General features: G+C 43.3%; 1 protein-coding gene across 1 annotated transcript in view; it reads right to left on the reverse strand.

Moving 5' to 3' along the window:
* LRP2 (LDL receptor related protein 2) overlaps positions 1-20006 on the reverse strand; it is a 196937-nt gene extending 176931 nt beyond the window's left edge. The window contains exon 1 of the mRNA XM_042949038.1: positions 19749-20006. Within this exon, the coding sequence (XP_042804972.1) occupies positions 19749-19827 (79 nt within the window). The 5' untranslated portion in view covers positions 19828-20006. The remainder of the gene's footprint in view (positions 1-19748) is intronic.
* Positions 20007-25147: the final 5141 nt, after the last annotated feature.

Below are 25147 nucleotides of genomic sequence, written 5' to 3' on the forward strand. Positions count from 1 at the left end.
CAGACTTCAGCTAAGTGTGGTCATGGGATTAAGTCATAATCAAGGAGATGAAATGCAAGCAGAAGTGTTGTACAGGACTTCTGGGAAGTCTTTTTAAAGACAGAAGGCACACTCTTCCTTTTCCTCCTCCATTTCCACTACCTGGCACGGAGCAGTGATGGCTGTGGCTACAGCAGCTATTTCGGACAATGAGGTGACCTTAGGGATGGATTGCACCACCAGAGTATGGTGGAGCAGGAAGACAGGAGTCACAGGAGTACCAAGCCAGCCTTCTACTGCTGGTTAGAAAAACAAATGTTTATCCGGTCAAGCCAAACAAAATCCTCTCTGCAACAACAGTCCTATCACCTCTCCTAGGTGATGGAGTTGCTTTACTACACTCATGTGGTTCTTTTAAATATCTACCAAAACAAATATTTCTCAAGCTCCTGCTTCCACATGGCTTTGTTCCAGACACAGGATACCAGGGGAGGCAGGCATAACTCAGCATTAGTGGTCCTATTCTAGAGGAGATAAAATACATACATAAATAATTATAATTCATGGTATGATGATAAGTGCTGTAAGAGAGGTTTAGATAACATTGAGTGGAAATCGAGAAAGGCCCTGTGGAGAAAGGAGCGCATAAGCCCCAGTACGCAGATCTGAGGGATGGGTATTTCTGGCAGAGGAAACAAACTGGAACTGGCAGAGGCCGGAAAGTGTAAGGCATGTCCACGAAAGAGACACATTTTTCATCCTGTATCACTGACACATGCCTTCAAATTACAAAGACCTTGAGTGCTTGAGGCAGATTCCCTTTTACATGAAGTAAAAACCAAATTTTCAAGATCATAGCACCCTCTAAAACCACTTAGTGCCTCCATAGAGTCAATTCAATTTACAAGACATCTATAGAGCACCAACTGTTTTGCCATCAAGTAAGAGTTTCTCCTAATCAATAAATGTGATCATTTTCCATATTTTAAAAAATACTTGGAGGTGATACTTTGCTAATATTCTACTAAACTGGATGAAATGTTTCCAAGAGATGTATTCTGAGATATTTAATAAAGTATAAGCACACCATGCAAATGTATTTCTCACTGTCCTCTTGTAATTGATCAATCTATTGTATTAAACTGAGTATGTATTCAATAAAAGTTAAAGAATTGGGCGCTTGGATGGTTCAGTCGGTATTAGAGTTAATTAAGCATGCAAGACCCAGAGCCAGTCCTCCTACTCTGTCTCAGTGTGCTCATTTATAAAATGGGGATAGAACCTCCCCAAACTGACACAAGGATTGAACATATAACTATGGTGACTATATCACAGGCATATAGTAAGTTTCAGTAAAATGTCAGTTATTAGTAATAGTATTATTCCTTCCTTCACTCCCTGTCAACCAAGATGGACCCTCAACAGAAATACTATTGGCATTTGGGACTAGACAGCTCCTTGTAGTATAGAACTGTCCTGTATATTGCAGCTAGTGTAGCATCCCTCCTCTCAACGCCTAGCAGTGACACTCAGGCATTATGACAACGCCCCCCCCCCCAAAAAAAAAAAGCCTACACATTTCTAGATGCCTCTTAAGTGAGCTGTACCAACTAGGAGTCAGTGAGCTAAACCACAGAAGACATCACACACCATGCCTAGATGGTCAATGAGGTAGAAGTGTTTAAAACAAAGGATTCAAGAAAATACTATCAAGTAGTTATAAATGTATATAACATGGATGTACACTGAAAAGATATGTCTAATACTCCCATAAATAAGCATATCAACTTATAAAACAAATAACATGAATTATCCCCAAAAAGCCACAAATAAAAGCTTTCTCTCTATCCCATGGTGACTCTCCACATTTCTTATCACCTGCAGATCCACAGGTTTGGTTCCACCCTCATCATCTGTGGCTCCTCTAACTTAACTGGTTGATCTGCTTTCCCTCATTGCAGCAAGCATTATCTTTACAAAACAAAAGTCTGTTGCACTTCCCTCCTTACATTTCTTCAAAGGCACCAAACTTCTTGACAGACAAAGTCCTCCACGGTGTCACCAGACTCCACTCTTCCAACTCCATCTCCTGCTGGCACACCCTCCTGAAGACTCAGTTCAAACAGCCATCTTTATGGTCTTCTTGGCTCTTGGCCCCCTCAGGCCTTACTTGACTTCAATCCTTTCCTGTGTTCCCAAACCTCTGCTATAGCACCTCTCACAAGTGTTTATTTACGCGTCTTATCCCTCCGTGTCTCCACTTCTAGGCACAATAGGATCTCAGTAAATGTTTGTGGAATAAATACATTAATGATAATATTCACTGATTATTAACCAAAACTAGATTCGCTGATAGCTTTCTCACCCCCTTGAACTGACCTTGAACACCCCTCACTGACCTTGCTCTAGTTTCATGCAACAAAAAGACACTACCACAAGAGAAAAAGCACATCATTGATTGTGATTCTTACACATTCTGCCTAAAACCTCTCACAAAGCCAAGTGTTCATCTTCAAATATACTCTTCCCCCTAGAAATCCTTCTCCTTGACCAGGGGACACACCCAACTCTACTTAGCCCCAAGGTTCTTCACTGGGCTAAGTAGAGAGTATCATTGTCATTCTCAGTTACAAAGACCTCATCAGTAAACTCTGCATGGGATCAAGTTTCTAGGAAACACATACAGAACACATGAAATGGAAATACTGGATCCATTCAGAAGTTTGAAACCTTCTGTAACATTACATTTTGGGATCTGTGCTTTCAAGACCTGAAAAGTGAAGAACCAAAAATTCTTGGAGTAGAAAGACAGATTATAAGGCCTGTCTTCTAATGTTTCTTCTTTGTCTGATAGTTTCACCTCCTTAAAAAAAAAAAAAAAAAAAAAGATATACTTTTCCCCAGAAAGTTGTATGGATAGAGAATTTGACAAGTGGTTCCTTTATTTCAAAAGACCACAGCATGGTGGCTGTTCTGCTGCACTGACCTAACCAAGAGCTGGTCAACTATGAATGATTTAACACCAGGTTCCCTGTAGGGCCAAATGTTTACTGAATGCTCACCAAGTGCCAAGAACTTACATGTTCACAGTGTCCTTTAAATATTCCCAGGAGCCTGCAGGGTAGAAATTACTAACACCCATTGTATAGGTCAAGGAAACTGAAGCTCAGAGAGATCTAGTGGCCCAGGGGCACACATCTGGAAAGTAAGCAAGCTAAGTCTCCAAACTCCAACACCAGGCAGTGTCCCAGCACCAGAAAGGATTTGGCCACAAGTTAACCATGTCCAGGGTAGACCCTTGAGATTGAGGATCCTTGGGCAGGTGGAGAAGGGGCAGCGGGAAGAGCCCAAAGTTTTACTTAGCAGCCAGAGATTTAAATTTATATCACTGGCTTCAGTGCATTCCCACAATTTAGGCTACTTTCTGTACATTCAAGGAAACTTTAAGAATTTTCTCTTTAGAAAATGTGGTTTATTTTAGCATAGAATTTTTGCAAATACATACTAATTCCTCAAAAGTTATTCAAGATGCCAAATATTCCTTCTTGAAGCAATCCTAAACAACCTTAAAACATCTGGTATACAGGGCAAATCCCTGGAATATTCCATGTCTTCTAGGAAATGCAATGGCGTATTTGAGGGTATGGGAGATCATTTTTTAATGTTCCACCTCACATGTTTCATTGGAGATGAAGACATAATAAAATCTTATAGGCGGGGAAGTGAATTTTCAATTATAGAGATTCTTTTTTTGAATGTTTATTTACTCATTTTGAGAGAGAGAGAGAGTGCATCAGTAGGGGAGGGACAGAGAGAGAGGGAGAGAGACAGTCCCAAGTAGTCTCTGTATTGTCAGCGCAGAGCCCTACTTGGGGCTGGATCCCACACGGGAGATCATGACCTGAACTGAAACCAAGTCAGGTGCTTAACTGAGCCACCCAGGCACCCTTCAATTAAAAAATTCTAAAAACAACATTTTTTTGTATATTTATATGATATTTTTAAAACGCAGTTAAGCTTTACAGACTAATACAATCAATAAATCCAATTATTTTTATAAGTTCCCTTTAAATAGAGCACCTAAGATATCCAAAGGTTATTTCTAGCTAAAAGCCAAATTCTGTTTCATTTTATTATATCCATCATTCAGTTTTAACTTAGAAAAAGGAAGGAAAATAAAATTTTTTAAAACTTAATAGTAAGAGCTTATCCTGCAGTCAGTTTATTTGCTACTCACATTCTCCCTTAATATTATTATGCACACACTTACTCATTAAGTTTCATTTCCCTAAGTGATTCTTTCAACATCTGCTAAGATAGAGCAAAGGTGTCCTTCAGCCTGACTTTTCTTTAAAGTCATATATTAAAACTTAACCTGGTGTGTTCTTTCAAACTATAGCTACCTTGAGAATTCTCATTTGTAACAGTAAGGTTGGCAGGGAGGAAATGAGATGAGAAGGAGAAAATCTCTAATTTGTCATCAATAAAATAAATCAGGAAATACCCTTTAATCTCAAGAGTACAATTTACTGATTTAGTCATTTATTTACAAAATTGATGGAAATTGTTAACAAGGAGTTAATTGATTTAAGTCACCTGATTACTACAGTTAATTAACCACACTGACTTAATCTTCTTTGAAAACATCAACTAATCATTTCCCAGGTGTCAAGGGGTAAATCGTTAAATAAAAAATAAACCTCTGTCCCCCTCTTCAAGGGAGATTTCTTGAGCATGTTTTCTTTGCAGATTCCAATCTAGCAACAAGCCAAGTTTGGTGTGTGTGTGTGTGTGTGTGTGTGTGTGTGTGTGTGTGTGTGCGCGCGTGTGTGTGTGTGTGTGTGTTTTCCCCTATACAGCTATACTGAAAGAGCTGCCATCTTTCCAGGGTTTTTTCCTCTTTTATAATAAGGGAGAAGCAGCCTTACAACCCTACCATCCATGTCATTTTGAATTACTTTAAAAAATGAGCTAGGAACACTCTTCAAGTAAAAATGAGCAAATGAAAGGCAATGGAGACTTTCACATGAGAAAGTGAGTTTTCAAAAAAATAACTTGAGAACTTATTTGGAGGGTGTGACTACAAAGAAATCGTGTGAGGGAATGGGGCTGAGGGGCACGTTATTACTGAGCTGTTCTAATCTTTTAATTTCTTTTGGTTTAATTAAATTGTCTTTTTTTGTTTGTTTTTTGAGAGGGAGAGCGAGCAGGGGAGGGGCAAAGAGAGAGGGAGAATGAGAATCCCAAGCAGACTCCACACCATCAGCACAGAGCCCGATTCGGGGCTCAAACCCATGAACCAGAGTTCATGACCCAAGCAGAAACCAAAAGTCGGCTGCCCAACCGGCTGAGCCATCCAGGCACCCCTGAGCTGTTCTAATCTTGACTGTGGTAGTGGTTACACAAATATATACATATATTAAAACTGATAGAGCTGCACACTACAAAGTCTATTTTAGTCTGTGTTAATTTTTTAAATAAAACAAAGCACTTCATAATGCCAATATTCATAAAAACTATGAAACCTTATTCCCTTTTTTAAAGATAGAAAAATTAAGACAAATCACCTGCCCCCCCACCTCAATGAAAAGGGGGTGGGGAGGCATAAGAAAACCAATCAGAAGGAATATAACCCATGTCTCTCATGGCTACCCAGTTCTCAATTAGTAGACCCACTGCTTCTCTGAAAAAAAAATAAAATAAAGCCAATTGTCTTTGATCTACCAAAGCACCCACAGTACAAGAGGGCTCTGGAGGGAACCAAAGTCCCAGGTCACTGTGACAAATCACGCTTACACTTGCTAAAGGGAAAGAGCGCAAGGGTCTTGATAAAACCTGATTCCCCTCCCGCCCTTTTCTCATTCCTTCCATCACAGCAAAGTGTTTGAAAAATAAATCTGGATTACAGTGGGATTTTGTTGCACATATTCACAATCGGCAACAACTATTAAAGACCTCTAGGATTTCCCTTACAGAGAAGTGAAAGCCTTCAATACAAGATGTATCCCTCTGAGCTCAAGTCCCACGTTTTCTCTTGTCTGCACTGCTGGGTTTAATTATTTACAGTGAGAATCATCTAACTTTCACTGCCTTCCAGTTAGTATGTTCAATTTTTAAACCACGCATTTTGTTTTTCACCAGAATCTTGGCTTTCAATGATTACTTTGCAAATTCTTTCAACACCTCACTGCACCAAATATTAGGGAAGAGGTAAATTTTTGTGGCAGAAGTGAACTGGAAAAAAAATTCAGAGTTTTGGTACACAAAAATTAACCATTTATTGGGGGCGCTTGGGTGGCTCAGTTTATTAAGCATCAGACTTCATGTGAGGTCATGATCTCATGGCTCAGTCTGTGAGTTCAAGCCCTGTGTGGGGCTCTCTGCTGTCAGCACAGAGCCCACTCTGAATCCTCTGCCTCCCTCTCTCTCTGACCCTCTCCCACTTGCAGTTTTCTTCTCTCTCTCTCAAAAATAAAAAAAATTTTAAAAAACATTTAAAAAATCAACCATTTAACAATTGACTTAAGAAATATGTGCATTTTACTTTATTCATTTGCAAATTCTTTTTATTTACTACATGCTAAAAACAAAACCAGAAATACCTATCAATAGTCATCATTATGGTCTAGAAAAATCATAACTGCAACGTACAATCCGGAAGCCTCCTCTCCATCTTACTTGGCACTGATGAATCGCTAAGGAATGACTGATAGAGCCTTACAACTTTGTTGCTTTTAAGGTCCTACTTCAAATACAGCCAACTTGAGGAAGCAGAGCCATAGTAGAAGGTAAGAAGTTCTATCTTTGAAGTCCACTTGACAGATTCACAATAGAAATTCCCTGTAAAATCATCCTAAGACCTTTTTCTCCTAGAAATGCTGATTTAGGCAACCCAGTTGAGATGAAGTTGACTCCCTTCCAAGACTACCTCTCACCTCTGGCAGCTTCCTCCCTACTTTCATCCCCCATCAAACCATACCAGTTTTGGATCTCATTCTCAGTGAACCTTGCTCTAGCAAACTTTTACCTGCATGGCTATCTCACCAAACTCCTCTGCTCTAGAGGGGTAAACATTTCTACCCTTTTAAACAGAGTTTCAGGAGGAAACAATGTCTTACTCCTAAGGACTGGTTCTAACGATGACAAAGCAGACATCTTTGGCCAAGATGAGAGACGTTTGGGGGCCAAGAGACCTTTTAGCACCTCCAGCCCATAGGCAAATGCCTTCCACATCTCTACAAGAGCAGTCTCCTCAAGGGGCACCTGGGTGGCTCAGTCGGTTGAGTGTCCAACTTCAGCTCAGGTCGTGATCTCACGGTTCATGAGTTCAAGCCCCATGTCAGGTTTTGTGCTGACAGTTCAGAGCCCGGAGCCTGCCTCAGATTTTGTGTCTTCCTCTCTCTGTGCCCCTCCCCAGCTCGTGCTTTCTCTCCCTCTCTCTCAAAATAAACAAACATTAAAAAAAAATTTTTTTTTAATGTGTCTGATAGGGGCACCTGGGTGGCTCAGTCAGTTGAGCGTCTGACTCTGGCTCAGGTCACGATCTTGCAGTTCGTGAGTTCGAGCCCTGTGTCGAGCCCCATGTCGGGCTCTGTGCTCACAGCTCAGAGCCTGGAGCCTGCTTCAGATTCTGTGTCTCCCTCTCTCTCTGCCCCTTCCCCGCTCATGCTCTGTCTCTCTCTGTCTCTCAAAAATGAATAAATGTTGGGGCGCCTGGGTGGCGCAGTCGGTTAAGCGTCCGACTTCAGCCAGGTCACGATCTCGCGGTCCGTGAGTTCGAGCCCCGCGTCAGGCTCTGGGCTGATGGCTCGGAGCCTGGAGCCTGTTTCCGATTCTGTGTCTCCCTCTCTCTCTGCCCCTCCCCCGTTCATGCTCTGTCTCTCTCTGTCCCAAAAATAAATTTAAAAAAAAAAACGTTGAAAAAAAAAATTTAAAAAAAAAAAATGAATAAATGTTAAAAAAATTTTTTTAAGTGTCTGACTTTGGCTCAGGTCACGATCTTGCAGTTCACAAGTTTGAACCCCACATCAGGCTCTGTGCTGACAGCTCAGAGGCTCCCTGACAGCTCAGAGCCTGGAGACTGATGTGGATTCTGTGTCTCTCTCTGTCTCTGCCCATCCCCTGCTCATTCTCTTTCTCTCTCTCTCTCTATCTCTCTCTCTTTCTCTCTCTCTCTCTCTCTCTCTCTCAAAAATAAATAAAACATTTAAAAAAATTTTTTTAATAAAAAAAAAAGAGCAGCCTCCTCAGATATAGGGACTCCACTCTCACTTGTTCATTACTATCTTTTAGGATATTGAATAAGAGAACTTACTAAGAATTTTTCCATCAATATTAAATAACAGCCTTTTAAAATCTGTCATCCCTAAGAGGAAGTTAGAGTAGAACTCTCTAATTGGGTGTCATCTTTTGAATGAAAAGACATGTAATTATAGAGAAGAGAATACTGCCAGATAAGGAATGGTAGTATAGGAGGAAGCCAGCAAGCAAGAATCAATGGATACCCAAGGAGTATAGAGGAAAAAGTAGGTTAAAATAGAAGTGTACTCTTCTGAATAGTAAGGTATTTTGGACAGGCATATGTCACAGGAATCTCTCTATCCTTTGATATAACTAGTTACATCGCGCTGGGAGCATAAGGTCTTGATCAACATGTATTACATGAATGATTGCCAAAGTCACACAAAAATATCTGACATTTGGGTTGCAAAGCTAACAATCTCTGAAATGAGGTCACCGTAACATAACATGAACCATTAAATAAGGCTTTGTTTAACTGTGTAGACAGGCACTATCTTCCACCTGCTCCTACTTATCCACAGTGACAATATGTAAGAATAAGGGCTCTGGGTTCCAATCTTGGTTTCACCACTTAGTAAGTGGATGGCTTTGGGCACCTGTCTTTGCCTTGGTCTTTTATCCATAAATTCAGATTGTTAATGAAGTGGGTAAATTAATACCTGTAAAACACTTAGGATAGTGTCAGACATGTAGCAAGCACTCCAAAAAATTTATCCATAATTATTTTAGCTCATTCTTGCAACTTCACTACCCATTCATGCATGTAACTGAGCCATTCCTCTGCCTTTAACCTATTTGATCATGGTTGTATATAGAGTCCTCAAAAGAATGGGACCTGGAATGAGAAAGGTTGTGTCCACAGGACAAGCAGTCATGGGCATTTTTCAGCAGTCTGGTCCTTCTTTGGTTGAGCCCATTTTTCCTTCATTCATCAGGAACAAGACCGATGAATGTCTCGGCTTGACATGTGATGTTCTTTCCACCATAGTCCATGCCGCCTCCCTGAGTTGGGAAACCACTCCCCTCTTCAAAGAGGCCCTTTTGTGTGATCAAGGCTGTTTTCACCGTGCTGTGGCCTCAGACAGCTTTCTTTTGTATTGTTTAAACGCAGAATGGCAGTCCACTAACATAATGTCAAAAACTTTGCCTTATCTTTTTGTAAAAGCTACTGTATCAAATCTGTCCTAAAAATAGCAGAATGACACATTCTGTATATACAGGGGATTCTCACAGGGTAACCAAGTGTCTAAGTTAACGTTAGAAAGGTTAAAGAGACTGATGCAGGATCAGCTACTCTCAAATGCATTGGGAATCATCAGTGTTGGGGGTCAGCGAGGCAGAGGAAAGGGAAGAGTCAAATGGAGAGAAACAGCATTGCTAAGCCACTTGTTTTAATAGAGATAGCAATTTTTTATTCCCTCCATGGGATTTTTGATGGAGCCTGGGGGAATTAAAGGTTGGCAATACCAGGGACATGGTGATGAGCTGAATGCCCCTTCTTAGCTTTAGAGTCCATGGGGCATTTATCCATTTGTTCAACTTATATTTATTTATTTAGCCCTATTCTAGATACTAGGTATAAAGCAATAAACAAGGGAGACAAAAATTCCTGCCCTCATGAAATTGGCATCTTAAAGAAAGGAAGACAAAAGTAAATAAATAAATAAGTTACATACATTGTGTCAGATGGTTATAAGTGCAATGAAGAGAGTTAATCAAGAAAAATCTGAAGACCACACTGATAAGGTGACCTATGAGCAAAGACCTATAGGAAGCAAGGAGTGTGAGTCATGCACAATTTGAGGGAAGAGCACTCAGAGAGAAAGCAAATTTAAAAGCCTTAAGGTACACACTATGTTGGGGGTGGGGGGGGAGGAAGCAAGGATTATCACCATGCCTAGAGCATTGTGAGAGGGGGAGAGGAGAAAGGGTTTTCTACATTCACTCAGCTCTTTTGGGGTCCACTTTACTTATAGAAAGGCACCTTGCCCAAGGTCATGCCCTTATGAGGGCAGGCCACATCTAGTAACTAAAAAAGGTCATTGCAGCCTGCCATAGAACACTCTCACAGTCAAGTCTTGCTCCAGAGCTCCCCACTAGGTTGACTGAGGCCGTCTCAGAGTGTTTAACTTCTGCCATTCCTGCTTCCTCATTTCTCTTCAAGGGCAATGATCTTAATAAACATCTTTTACCCCAAACTCCACCTTAGTGTCTGTTTCTAGACAACTCAACTTGTGTGTGACAGAAGCCATTGGAGCTTTTGAGCAGTAGTAACATGATCTGACTGATATTCTAAATAGGTGTCAAGAGTAGACAGAAGAGGGACAAAAGGGAAGCAGAATGATCAGTAAGGAAGCTATTGCAATAATCTCGGTAAGAGTTGACTATGATGTGGATCAGTGTGGTAGCATTAAACATGGTAAAAAGTGATTGGATTCTAGATACATTTTGAAGATTAAAACAATGGGATTTTCTGATGGATTGAATGTAAGATATAAAAGAAAAAGGAATCCGGGCAAGGATGGTCCAGCCATTTACTAAGATGGAAAAGCCTATGTGGAAAGCAGGTTTAGGGCATTAGAGAAGATCAGAGTTATGGTATTGGTCTAGATTTGGATCAGATTCACAAATTTGGAAGTTGTCAACATATAGATGGTAAAGCCATGAGACAGGATGAGTCTCCAAAGACGTAGCGTAGGCAGAGATGAAAAGTAGTCAGTCAGGTAGATGGGCAGGAATAAAATAGCAAGGAAGAAGGAAACCAGGAGAATTTGGTTTCTTGGAAGCCAGATGACGTGTTTCAGGGAGGAAAGCAGGATACACAGTGTCAGATGCCTCTGATAGTTAAACAAAACAAGAGCTGAGAGTGGATTATTGGATTTAATAGCATGGAGGTCATTAGTGACCTTGGCAAAAGAAGTATCTACCAAGGGTGGGAGCAAAAACTTGAAAGGCATGGATTTGAGAAAAATTGGAGAAAAATTACAGTGGGTATAGACAAATCTGGGAAGGAATTTTGCCATAAAGAGGAACAGAGAAAATAGGAACAGAAATGTGGGGAAAGAGAGTAGACAATTAATTAGTGAGAGGTTAAGACAGAATTCAATGTAGGACATGAATGAACTGTTTGAACTTAAAGAGCATGGAAAGTTCATCCAGTGTAACCAGAGGGAAGACAGAATATACAGACAGGATGTATGCAGGTGATGATGGCTGAGTTATGGGAGCTTGTTGAGTTCTCTTCTGATTGCTTCTATTTTCACATTTATAAGAAGCAATGTCATCTGAGCAGGTGGTGTCGGAAGTTTGAGGAAAGAGGAGATATAAGGAAGTAGGAAAGTGAATGGCCTCACCAGACAGCAGGTCTGAGGTTGAGATTAGTTTCACAAATTTATAATGAGATCAGTCAACCTAGTTTTGTGTTTTCTCTTGCCACATTTAGCTACAGCAATGCAGATGTGGAGCATTAGATTTAACCAGGACTGAGCTTTGGCAGAGCACAAGAGAGCAAGACAACGGGACAGGGGGGCCCGACTGCTGGCGGTATAGGCAAGGAAGTAATGTTAATGAAGAGTCATAACAATATAAGATGAGGAAGTAAATAAACAAGGGATTTGAGGGACAGTGTACACGTGGTAGGATCACCGACTCTAAGTCCCAGTGGGGTCAACAAAGAATTGAGCCTAGGCTATAAAAGAAATGAGCTACAAGGTTTTCCAATACTCCCATTCCAACCATGGAATTGATGGCTGCTTTAGATGCCAGTGGGCTCTGTCAGGATGCTCTGACATAAATTGGAGGAGAGAGATTACAGTGGTTATAGAGAAATCTGCCTAATTTGGGTAAGAAAGGATTAGAGGATCCATCCAACAGTTGCTCAGCTTAAAGAATCAAAGGTTCTGAGAGGGGGAGGAAGGACTTCAATTGTGTCCAGGGACAGAGCAAAGAATACAATTAAGACACAAACAGTAGCTCTAGGGAGGGAGGGTCATGTTAGGCAGGATAGGAGATGGCCAGAAATGGGGGCAGCACTAGATATAAAAGAGTAGTTTTCCTTCTTACTGTAGCTACCTTGCAACATCCCCATTCAAAAGAAAGTATGGATTTAACAGAGTGTATTTAACTGCCTGCTAGAAGGAATTTACAGTGGCATGTTAGTATACCTTTAGCTACAAAACTAAAAATGAGAGATTACCTAGATCAGCTGTTTCCAAATTGTCTGACCCTCAGAATCAACTGGAAACTCTTTAAAAACAGATGCCCATACTCCTGATTTAGTAAGATTGGGTTTTTGCCTAAGAATCTATACACTTTTTAAAGCTCCCCAGGTGACTTTGATGATAATGCCAAGTTAGGGGAACTGGCTGACTTCTATCTAGGGTTCCTAAAAATTATAACATTCTTTAAGTTGTGGTGAAATAGTGCTTTTGAGAACATAAGCAAACTCTCAATGTTGAATTCACCCTAGATATGATCAAGAAAACATGCAGCCCCATTTGCTCTGGCAGCTATAATATAACAATAGGGGAAGCTGGACTGAAAACAAAGCTGAAACCTAGAAGAGAGTAGAGTCAAGAAAAACACAAAGAAAGAGAACTGGAGCCCTGACTGCACCTCACCTGAACCCCACTCAGCCTCAGAATTTTCTTACACAAGCCAATAAATACCCTTTATTGTTTAAGCCGGTTTGAGGTGGGTTTTCAGTTTCTTGTTTCTCACAACAAAAAGTATCCTCCACACCCTTCCTTCCCCATATCAAAATTAAACCAGTGTGGCAGCACATGTTAGCATTTTCTCCTCTTCTTTAGTGAGATTATAATGTGCATAGGATTGATATATTTCATATTTTAGAAAAACCCTTCCATTCTTCAGTTCAACTTTGAGGATTTCCCTAATGAAATAAATTATTTTGCTTTTTCAGCCTTTACACAAAAAAGCTTCTCCTTGCTAATGAAACAAAAACCAAAAATTGGGCCCAAAGAGACAATCAAATCTCTGACACTATAGGACAGGATGTTTTTATATAAGAATCCAAGAAAGTCTAGCATAACAGAACTGGCTATTGTCTTCTTCCCCTTGTTCACATTTAACACCTATAGGAACGTCAAAAGTAGATAGGTTTTCATTTAATGTCAATCAGTAGATTAGTGAGTAAAGGCTTCTGTTCAAAGTTACTAAGAAAGAATCTTCATGTGTTATTGACCGATAGTACATACACTTAAAGGAGACCTCTGGTATTGCTTACAAACTTGGATCTCAAGATCTGGACAATAAACAAGCCATTGTATCCATGGTAACAGTGGCTTAACTTTTCAATGCACAGAATGGTAATTACATTTCCTCCTTTCATTCATTTCTCCCTGTTCCCAATAACCTTGGGGGTCAGGCATGACCTGAGGGCTAATGACTAAAAGCATAGAGCTTTCATCATGAAACTTCACATTGTGTAACCCGTCACCTTTCTTAGAGAGACTTCTTATTTCCTTGCATTGGGTTTTGGCACTGTACTAAGTCAGAAGTACCCTTATATAAAAGTTAACCATCTTAATTTTGGAATGATAATGTTTCTAGTTTCTCAGCACATGCTTTAGAAATAAGACTTAAAGACCAGCAAAATAATTGGCATAGAGCGCATATATTTGACATTCCGAATCAATCCAGGGAGGTGTGAAAGACACCTGCTCTACCATTATTGAAGAAGTTCTTAGGTTAAATGCTAAGGACTCTTGGATTTGCACCAGGATGTATTGTCTCCATAGAAGCTTTTTTTTTTTTCTAATTAGATGCTTTTATTTATTTATTTGGGGGGGGGGGAGGGAGGGACAGAGAGAAAGGGAGAAAGAGAATCCCAAGCAGGATCAGCACAGAGCCCGACACAAACCATAAGATCATGACCTGAGCCGAAAACAAGAGTCTGACGCTCAACCGAATAAGCCACCCAGGCACCCCTCCAAAGAAGCATTTTAATGTCTCCAAACCTCCTCTCTTCTTTCTTTCCACCCCATTCTCATAGCCAAGGCCTACTGCCTGGAAAAGCAGCAAAGTCTTAGAAATATAAGCAAGAAAGCAGAGTTAGCTGGGAAAGGAGAAAGGACGTAGGATTCACTGAAAAATGAATCATATAATGGACTCAAGAGCTCCTGTACTCTGCTCTCTCAGCTCACTTTTCAGAACTTTCCTATCCATCACAAAGATCTGTTCCATATAAGAAGCCTTTAGGCTACACGTAAATCTTCTAGAAGTCCTTCTTTCTCCTGTTCTCCTAAACTTAAAATTGCAACATGATCACATGAACATAAAACTTCATCCCTTTTGCTTTAATACTTCCAATACGTTTCCCCCCTTCAATTCATTGAGTTTTTCCAGCACTGACTGCTCTTGAGAAATTTCTTCAGCCTTTTAAGTCTGTCTTCATGGATAAAACAAAAATAGCATCAGCTGGTTTTACCTGATAAAGTGTCCTAGACAGATTTGGTTTTTGCAGCAGCCCAGCCTCTGTTCACGTGGGAGCCCTATCCAAATTTCCCTCTATGGTCGACCTTAGTCCATGACTGCAGGAACCAAGCATATGACCCAAAGCCTAAGCCATGGGCACATTTCATGCCAGGTACAATGACTGGTTCTGCAATGAGTCTGTGACCTAAGCAGAGCCCAAGAGGCAACTTACACTTTTAAGACAAGACAAAAACTCTTGCTTTTTCCCAGAAAGAACGTGGCTCCAAGAGCCACTGACAGCCATCCTAAGACACTAAAGAACATGATTGAGAACAGTCTTCTCAGAGTCAGAAGATAGAGAAACCAGATTAGCTTGACATAGGCTGAGCCTCCACTTTATATTAGGCTGAGCAAAATATAAAATTTTATGTTAGGTTGAGTCTTTCTTAGAAAAACAGCAATCCCATATGGTTCAACCTAATAGTTATATCTTTACAATTATGTATTGAAATAAATTTCCTTTTTTTGTCTCCAGGAAGTTTAATTTAGATTTGTCATTTACAAATATGAATCTAGACTAACATTTAAAGTTGTAGCCACTAAGGGTGCCTGGGTGGCTCAGTTGGTTTGTGGAGCCCTGCATAGGGCTCTGTGCTGACACTGAGGAGCCTGCTTGGGATTCTCTCTCCCTCTCTCTCTGCCCTCCCCTGCTCACCTTCTCTCTCCCTCTCTCCCTCCCTCTCGCAAAAATAAACTTTAAAAAAAATGACCTAACAATTACCTTCAACTAAGAATAAATACCTATTCTGTACTATGAAATCCATAAACCTTAGTAACACGTTTCGATGGCCCAAGATTTTGAAAAATGGATCCAGAGATATGGTCTTTGAAAGGTGGGGCACTAACGTGGCATAAGTTCTGAACCAAGCTGGACATGACACATGGTTGTATTAACCTATCCTCTTAGACTTGAGATTCCTCTTAGACCCGGGATATGTGACCCACCCTATATCTAAAAATGATCAATTAGGGGCGCCTGGGTGGCTCAGTCAGTTGGACATCTGACTTTGGCTCAGGTCATGACCTCATGGTTCTTGGGTTCAAGCCCCAAGTTGGGCTCTGTGTTGACAGCTCGGAGCCTGGAGCCTGGAGCCTGCTTCGGATTCTGTGTGTGTCTCTCTCTCTGTCCCTCCCCTGCTCACACTCTGTCTCTCCCTCTGTCTCAAAAATAAATAAATATTTAAAAAAATTAAAAATGATCAATTAGGAAGACACAAAGAGGAGAGCTGGTTCTATCCTGGGCCACAGGCCCTTAGGCTAAGGGCTTAACCCCCCTCCCTTTCCCTCCTGTCAGTCCCCCTTTCTTCCCTCCAGGTTTAGTTACTTTTCTATAAAATAATGCAAGTAGACCAGCTGATAGCTAAGGTTTCCCCCATCTATAAAAGTCTAACTTTCTATTAGAACAGGACAGGCACAAGACTGAAGGGAGTTTGAGCAGAAGCCCTATGCTATAAAAAATGGCTAGGAAGAACTTCAAGCAGAGAAAAAGAAGCCAACTGCTGTGAAATTAAAGCAGCAGCAGTATCAGAGATGTGACAGAACCAAAATATTGCCTGTTTGTTACTGGGCCCATAATCCTTTTAAATACATAAACTTCACCTGAAAGTGTAATTGTCATAAAGCTGATACTAACTATAAAAGGCATAACCCAGCTTCTATTGAATGAAAGAATATAACTTAAAGACCAATACCATTTTCTCAAAAAAACTTTCAGTCATGTACTGGGATCTGGGAATTCCTCAAAGAAATGTTACTTGAAAATGCCTAAGGCTTCCTTATGTGCACTTGGAAATTAGAAATACGAATAGAAAACAAAAAAAGAAATGTTACTTTTAGAGTTGGTCAATATAATAATAGCTGTAGTTACGATCTTTGTCTATATGCCTTACATATTCAGCCCTTTTATCTCTTTATGTTAATGAAATGTCATGGAGTAGATTCTCTTATCATATCAATTTTGCAGATAAGCAATCTGAGCCATGAAAGTTTAGTGACTTCCCCAATGTCACACAGCTAGAAAGTGGTAAAGCCATTGCTAGAACCCAGACAGCCTGACTCCAGAGTTCAGGCTCTCCCAATATTTCTTAACAGCATTCTACAAAACATGAAGAAAATACAAATAATTTTAGCTATAGATGTGTTATAATATTTTTAAAGACTAACCATAAAATACTCAGAGGTCTTTTCCAATTTCTAATGATGCAAACTTTGCAGGAAGATCTTACCTAAAGTGTGTGCTCAAATAAGGATCTTTACAATGTCATACTTTACTTCACCTGATAAGTCAATACGACAGGAATCTAGAAATCTCCTTAACCTTACAGGAAGGTTACCTAGAGGTCAGGTGATAGAAACCTGAAAAGAATTTCTGAAAAAATATCCAGAGTTATGGTGCAAAGTGGCAAAGACTTGTAAAATACCACTCAGCTTCTTTAGTAACCTCATACATGGGTAGTGACTTAGGGAGCATGACATTTTTAGTACAAAATAAGAGACAGGGAAATAGAGGAGAGAGCCACACACTATAGCAGTTAAATTATAGCCTCTGGACTCAGAATCTCTTGGACTGGCCTCACAGCTCTGCCATTTTCGAGCAGTATGACCTTGAGCAAGTTAACTTCATTGACCCATGCCTCCATTTCCCATCAGTAAAACAGATACAGAAAGAGTACTTACATCAAAGGGTTATTATAAAGATTAAATGTCAACATTATAGTATTTATAGTATTATAAAAATTAAATGTCAATTAGTGTAAAGCACTTAGAACAGGGTCTGCCACATGTATAAGTGTATGATATGCTATTATTACTGTACATATTATTGTATATTATCAGAGAAGATGGATGGATTTAAACCACTAAAAAGAGTAAGTACAGGGGCGCCTGGGTGGCTTGGTTAAACGTCCAACTTCGGCTCAGGTCATGATCTCATAGTTCCTGAGTTCAGCGCGTTTGGGCTCTGTGCAGGCTCTGTGCTAACAGCTCAGAGCCTGGAGCCTGCTTTGGATTCTGTGTCTCCAACTCTCTCTCTCTCTCTCTCTCTCTCTCTCTCTCTCTCTCTCTCTCTCCCTCTGCCCCTCTTCCATTCGCTCTCTCTCTCTCTCTCTCTCTCTCTCAAAAATAAACATTAAAAATTTAAAAAAAAAAAAAAGAGTTAAGTACACCTTATTGGTGACTAAACCATCAATCCAGGGGAGAAAACACCTGTTTGGGTTGTATGGGAACAATCCAGATGTATCCCAGATGAATCCGGACAAGATTTCCTTTTGCCAGGCACTGACAGGAACATAGAGTAAATCCTATGGCTATACTTAGGACATACGATGTATATCACCCTAAGAGCTGCGGCAAACCCTCCACGATAATAATAAATCCTCTTTCCGTGTTACCAACCCTGAGAAAAAGGTGTGCAAAGCAAGAATTATTAACAGTCTCTCCCCGCCTCCCCTCCCTCTCCAAAGATTTTTACAAACCAGTGAGGTTTGTTGGCGTTTCCAAACTTCTCAGGAAGTCTGAAATGGGTACTGCTAGGAGTTGCTGTATAATTATTTAGTTGATTCCCTCTAAGGAGCTTACGCTAAGAATTGAGGAAAGAAAGCAGATTAACCATTTGAATACATGCCACGGCCCATCCACAAGCTTTTCCCTCTCTCTGCCATAAATGGGGACTTCTACAGTCCCCACCCGTCAACCCCAATATGTGATCCAGGGAAATCAATTTATTGCTTTGGCTAATCCTACAACAATAGGGGTTTCATTTTCATTGTAGGGCAATTAAGTTGTCCGACGGGAAGGAAGGAGCAGGAGGGGAGAAAAGTGGGGGGAGAACTCTCCCATCCCCACAGACAGATTAGTCCCTGTGGAGGCAGCAGCGTCCGTTCTGTCTGTCTGGTGGTCGGTCACACGCAGCTCTGGGCTGCTACCTAGCAACGCAAAGCCTGGAGAGAGCTCGCGGGTTCCCCGGCCTCCTCCTCGCCCTTCCCATTCATCCCTGGTCTCTCTCTTTCTCTCTTTCTCTTTCTCTCTCTCTTTCTCTCTCTCCCCCACCCACCCCCCACTCCGTTCGCTGCTCTGTCTTCAAGTTTGCTCCTCTCCCTTCTCTCCCTTTTTCTCCCTACTTGTCTTCCCTGTTTTTCACCCTTACTGTTTTAATTCTCTCCACTGCTTCCTCCCTTTCTTTCTCTGCCTCTGTTTCTATAAAAACGTAAATTCTGACAACTTGAGAGAATTTTAAAGCGCTTCATACCAGAAACTTTTGCATTCGAGCCCTCAAAACTCTGGCCACGCAGACGGGGCCCCATTCATCAACACAAAAGCCCCCACCTCCCCGTTGAAAAGGAAAACCCTTCAAGAAAATGCTCCAGTATATCAGCCGCTCTCTCCGCCAATCCCGCCTCTTTGCCTTATCTCGGCTCGTAAATGATCTGCATCGAGATGCAGTCTCTTGAGGGTCACCGCGGGACCAAGTTTCGCCGAGGAAAAGAAGTGGGGGGGGGGGGTGCTCTAGCCCTCGAAGGGATCTCCCCGGCTGCGCGCTGCAGGTGGAAAGCTGCGCACTGAGCAGCTCCGAGGACCGCTCAGCACCCCCAGGGAATAAATAAGTGGGGGGAACAGACTGCGCACAGGCTGAGAGAACCTCATTCTCCGGGTTCCAACTGCAGAGTGCTTTCCAGAGGGTCAGGAGAAAGTCCCGTGGGAACAAAGACGGGGTCCCCGTGGGGTGCGCTGTCACCGAAACCGGCGGAGCCGCTTTCTCAAGTTTGGCTGCTCGGTTGCCGGGCGGGCGAAGGAGGGGTGCTCGCGCTCGCCCCTCGCTGAGCAACCTGAGCGCCCCGGCGGGAGCCGCTCCAACGCCGCCGCCCTGCCCTGGCCCCTCCCGGCCGCGGTCCCCTCTGTGCGCTCACGGACTCGACCCCTGCCACTGCCGGGTAAGTCCCGAGCTCTGCGCGGAATTCCGGCCAGCGGGCGCTTACCTTGGCCACTGGCCGGCGCCAGGCAGGCGGCAAAAGCCAGCAGCAGCGTGCACGCCACCGCCGCCGCCCCGCGCTCCATCCCCGCGACCGTCCGGGGCCCCGGCCTCGCTGTTCCTTCCCCGGGAGGTGGGCGCGCGTAGCCCGCAGCACCGGCGGCACCTCTGCTCGCGAGCGCTCCTGTAGGCCTGCACCCCGGCGGGCTCCTAGTGGCAGAAAGCCGGCCCCAGCGCCCGAGGCATCCCGTTTTCTACCCGCGCAAGTCCCCACCCTCCAGACAGTGCATAAAGCCCTTGAGACCCGACCGCCCCGGAACTAGCATGCGGGAATCCAGCGGGGCAGGCCCCCTGCCGCCAGGCCCGCCCCCTGCACTTCTCAGCGTAGGGAGGAGTAGGGACTCGAACACACGTGCGCTCTCAAATGCACACCCCACGCGCGCGCGCACACACTCACACACGACTTCATAGGGTCGCGCGCACACCGTAGCCCACACTCCTCACTGTCACACAAACTGACAGTCTCACGCGCTCACTCGCGCGCCGGCACACACATTCCTAAGTCGCACACGCGTGCGGTACTCCACAGTCACACAAACACCGACACGTGCACGCACACTTCACAGTTAGGCATTCACACGCTTACTCACTCCTGGAAGCCTCACACTTGTGCGAACACCCGCCTGACACACACACACACACACACACACACACACACACACACACACACACACACGGGCACGTTCTGCCCTAGCCTCTGCGCGGGTTTGCCTGCGCAACAGAAGTCGGCTACGCAGTCCGCGGGGAAACCTACCACCGACAGTCTTAAAAAAGGAAGAAAAAGAAGAGAAGAAAACGGAAGGAATAAGCCCGCTGGGAGCGATTTGTGACCATTCTCTAGTCTGAAATCTCTAGGCTTCTCGGACACCCCGGTTTCGCCCATAGAGTTGAGATGATGAGATGGGTGCTGTTTTGTTTTTGTTTTTGTTTTTTTCCAAGAGAAAAGGGGCAGATCAATGTTGGGGGGAGAGTTGGATCCTTGTTCAGCTTTTCTTAAGCAGCACATACACAGGTGTCACCGCCGGATCGCGTTTCTTACAAATCTGTTCCATTTGAAGCAACATTGGAAAAGAATGAATGTCCTCTGGATTGATTGGTGCGCCTTTATATGAGGGAGAGACGTAAGGGGTTCAGGGAGCCCTGAAGCTCCCTCCTGCAAGGCAGCGTTAGGCTGCCGGGGACTCCGGCCCCCAAGAGCCCTGCGGAGGGACCTTACAGCCACCCTCAGAGCATCTTCCTCAGGCGGTTCGTGACTCTAGAGCCGGCAGAAAAAAAGGAGGGGTGGCGCGACTTATTTCCTGGACCTGGGATCCCTGTCTTATGAGAAGGGGCCGTTCTCGGGCGGGGGGTCGCCCCAGAATCTCCTGTCCCGGGCTCTGGATTAACTCCGCAGCAGGGCCCCGGGGGCCAGGTCCCGGTCCAAGGAGTCAGGAGCCCTTTTCCCCCAGCCAGAGGGGCCAGAACAGTGGAGGCGGCAGCCCTGTGTGCACTTAGTCCCGGACAGGGTCCCGCCGCATCGCCCTTCCCAGGAGCGAGAACCTGCCAGTTATTGTCACCCCTTCTCGCCGGGGCACCGACCGACCGTCTGGGGCTCTGCTGACCCCCGACAGTCCGGACCCCTACCTTCCGTGGACTTTGGTGATTGGTGACGCTCTGCGGGGAGGAGCAAGGGGAACTATTTTAGAAACACAAAAAGAGAGAAACAGACACAGACAGGGAAAACCTAGACTTAAAAAAAGAGGAGGGCTGTGAGAAGGGACAGCAGTCACTTCGTGGCTTTCTGGATTTGGAAATGCAGAGGTCTCTGCTCTGACCCAAGTCACTGGAACGTGGTTGGCCTCCCTGCAAGGCACTGGCGCTGTCCGGCGGCGGCGCCGAGGAGGAGGCAGGATTGGGGACCGGAGGGGCAGAGGGGTCTGGGAAGTAAAGAGGCTGAGGCCGGTGGGAGGAGGGAAGCGGCGAGGGGGCGAGAAGCTGCACTTCAGTCTCGGCTGGTGATTTATGCCGGTTCCGGGCGGCCGAGGCGATGGTACGAGACCGCGCCGGGGTCAGGCGGCTCTGACGCCCGCCCAGGCCGCGCTGCATAGTCAATGAGCGTCCCCGCACCACGGAGTTACAAAGAGCTGCGGCGGCCGCTGGGGAGGCGTGCGCGGGAGGGGCTGGGTGGCTCCCAGTGCGGGTGTGGGCGCGTGGGGGGTGTGGGAGGGTGAGCGCGGGCGCGAGTGTGGGGTGTGTGTGTGTGTGTGTGTGTGTGTGTGTGTCCTTTCACTGTAGCAGCCAGGGCTCCAAACATTCCTTTCTGCACTGAAGGGTTTTCCTCATTGTTGTTGTCTTTGTGCTCCTGTGTTGCCAACTTACTGGAATTCCTGACGTGGTTGCACAGCGGGGCTCAGGCTGACCGTACGAGCCAGCTGCGTTTGTGTACGGGGCCGACCCCGCCGTTAATCCCAGAATAACGCAGTGAAGGGGGGGGAGAATGGAGGGAGAGCGGGAGGGAGGGGAGCAGATAAAGGGTGGGGATGGGGAATGAGTGACCACTAACGGAGCACGGTCCATCACTCCCAACGCTGTGGGTGTAAATTCACACATCCACAGTTTTCCACTAGAAAATCTCATTTTCTCAGTGCAACCCCAAACTGGTGCCGCTTGAAAATAAGCATCTTTTTGCAGCCTGTTTATCTCCGGTATCTATACCTGAGAAAATCTAGATTTGGAGGGCTAAATCTGAGGACCAGCATCCGGGAAAGCCCGAGTTACCACAGTGGTGATTTAAGCCAACATTGTTTCTATATAATGTAAAGAGCAATTTCTTTTGTTTTCCACATTTCTGTCTATATATATGCATGTAAGACTTTACAGTTAACCGGAGACAGAGAGGAACAGTGCATAAAAGTGATATTCTATTAAATTTACGTTAATTGACTTCCTTGAAACATTTTCGACTTGTGCATATTATTTTACTTATGCATCTCAATAACAAATCATTAAAACTATTTTCAGAGAATTTGTTCCTATCTTGAACAAACTTCTGTTTCCTGCAGTGGGCATAAAGTTGTAAAATCTCCTTGAGTAAAATTCAACTTCAATTTGCTATTAATCCAACCCAGACTTGCTTCTTAAATGCTATTGAGCCAACTGCCCACTGAACAGCTCCAGTCTAATGTCCTTGATACCTTAAACTCAACATGGTGGAGCCTGAACTGTAAACCTTCATTGTTCCTTATCTCAGAAAGGGGCACCACCATCCAGCCCAGAGGCCAAGGCCTGAATTGTCATTCTTGACCCCTCCCTCTTCCCCACCCCTATATGCAATCAATCATGAAGTGCTGTTAACTTAAATTCTTCTTCAATCTACTTTCTTTACTCCCAAACCCACCCACTTCTCTCAACTTCATGGCCAGTAGCCACCTAGACTCTCTCACCTGAATGATGGCAAGAGCCTTATACAAGTTCCTTGTTGTCAGTTTTGCCCCCCCCCCATCTATCCATCTATTTTCCATTCTGCAATCAGATGATCCAAAGTGATATTTGCATTAGGCTAGTGCTTTCAAACAAAGATCATTACTAAGTAGAGGGTAAGAAATCAATTCAGTAGTTCAGACAAGAATTATTTTCAAATTAAATAAAACAGAATAGAAACTAAAATAACTTTCATGTGGAAAGCATACGTATTGTTTCACAAAACTGGTTCATTCATATGTATATATAGGTATATATGGTCACCTTATTATAGATAACAGTCAAAAAAATTTGAGGTATCTCTCCACAAATTACACATAGTAGGAGAAGTGGAGAAACCTGGCAGATACCTTAGTAGGTTTTATTATTATTTAGGTATAGTATGGTCAATAGATCAGGAGATGACTGCCATTGGAAAGGTAGTGTATTATATGCGTCCAGCTGCCAAGAGAGGGAAGACGTGTCACACCACTGGGGGGTCACACAGGGAAGTACCAAAGTGAGCATTCCCAGAGGGAGAGGAGGAAAAATGTGGGCAAGCAGCATTTCTGTGGTTTCTGAAGGAAGGAATACGCAGATAGGGTAAACACGCTCAGGGTTGGCCAGTTTGTATTTGAAAAACACTCCTTTGGGAGAACTCTCAGAGGAGGGAGGCACTGAGGGAGGCAGGAGGTCAAGGCAAGGTGACTAGGGCATACCATCAGGTTGTCCATTGCAAGGTGTGTCCAGCATATGCCTGCAGGGCAGATGTTAAAGCATCTTAAAGATTACAGAAGCTAGAAACTTGGTAAATATAGCAGATGCCTCATGGTAATACTGACAAAAATGCATAATATAGCCATGAGAAAGCAGCAGACAAACCCAAACTGAGGGACATTCTATAAAATTACCAACTTGTATTCTTCAAAAATGGCAAGGTCATGAAAGACAAAGACTAAGGAACCTTTTAGAGATATGGTAATTAAATGCAACACACAGGCTTGGGTTGGACTTGGACTAGGGAAAAATATAGGAAAAACTGAGGCATTTCAATGTCGACTATCTATTGGATAATAGTATCTTGTAATGTTAAATTGTCTGACATTGCTTAGGAAAGAGAATGTCCTTGTTCTTAGGAAATACATCCTAGAGGATTTAGGGGTACAGAAACATGACTTTGCAACTTATTCTCCAATAATTCAGAAAGCAAAATTTGTGTGTATGCGTGTGTGTTAGGAAGAGAGAGAGAGCAAATGGGCAAAGAGTATGTGAGGGTTTCTTTGCACTATTCTTGCAACTTTTCTGTGAGTTTGAAATTATATTGAAATCAAATGATTTTTTCAAGTTTGAGAAACTTGGAAATCATAAATCCACATGAACAGTTCCCCTCCTATGTCCCAGTGTTCACTCCTATTATTGCCTGTGTCCATTCTTTCCCTCCCAACACCTTTCTTCATCTGGTTAACTCCGATTAAACTTTCCAATCTCATCTAAAATACTTCTTCTTCCAGGAATACCTCCCAAGCCCCACATAGTGACTTAGGAGTCCCTTCTAATGTGTCCTCACAGCTCTTTTTCCCTCAGTCCAGCTGTCATCACACTTGTATTCCCGTAACTTCCTCAAAGTTTTCTCTCTGAAACCAGGATAATATTTTGCAGTCATGCAGACTACATAGATCACTTGGTTATAACACTTTGGTAGTTTTCACATTATTCTAAAATAAAAATCAAAATTTTTAGCATAATCTAGAAGTCTTTGCAGGATCTGGCCCCTGGCAATCTCTTGAATCTCATATGACAGTCTAGACACACTGGCCTCCTCTTGGTTTCTCAAATATACTATCTGCTTTCCCAGCACTGAGGGTGAGATTCAGAGACATAGGGGAGAGATAGGCAGAGGTTCTTGGA

Source organism: Panthera leo, chromosome C1 (assembly GCF_018350215.1).
Source record: "Panthera leo isolate Ple1 chromosome C1, P.leo_Ple1_pat1.1, whole genome shotgun sequence".
NCBI classification, from domain to species: Eukaryota; Metazoa; Chordata; class Mammalia; order Carnivora; family Felidae; genus Panthera; species Panthera leo.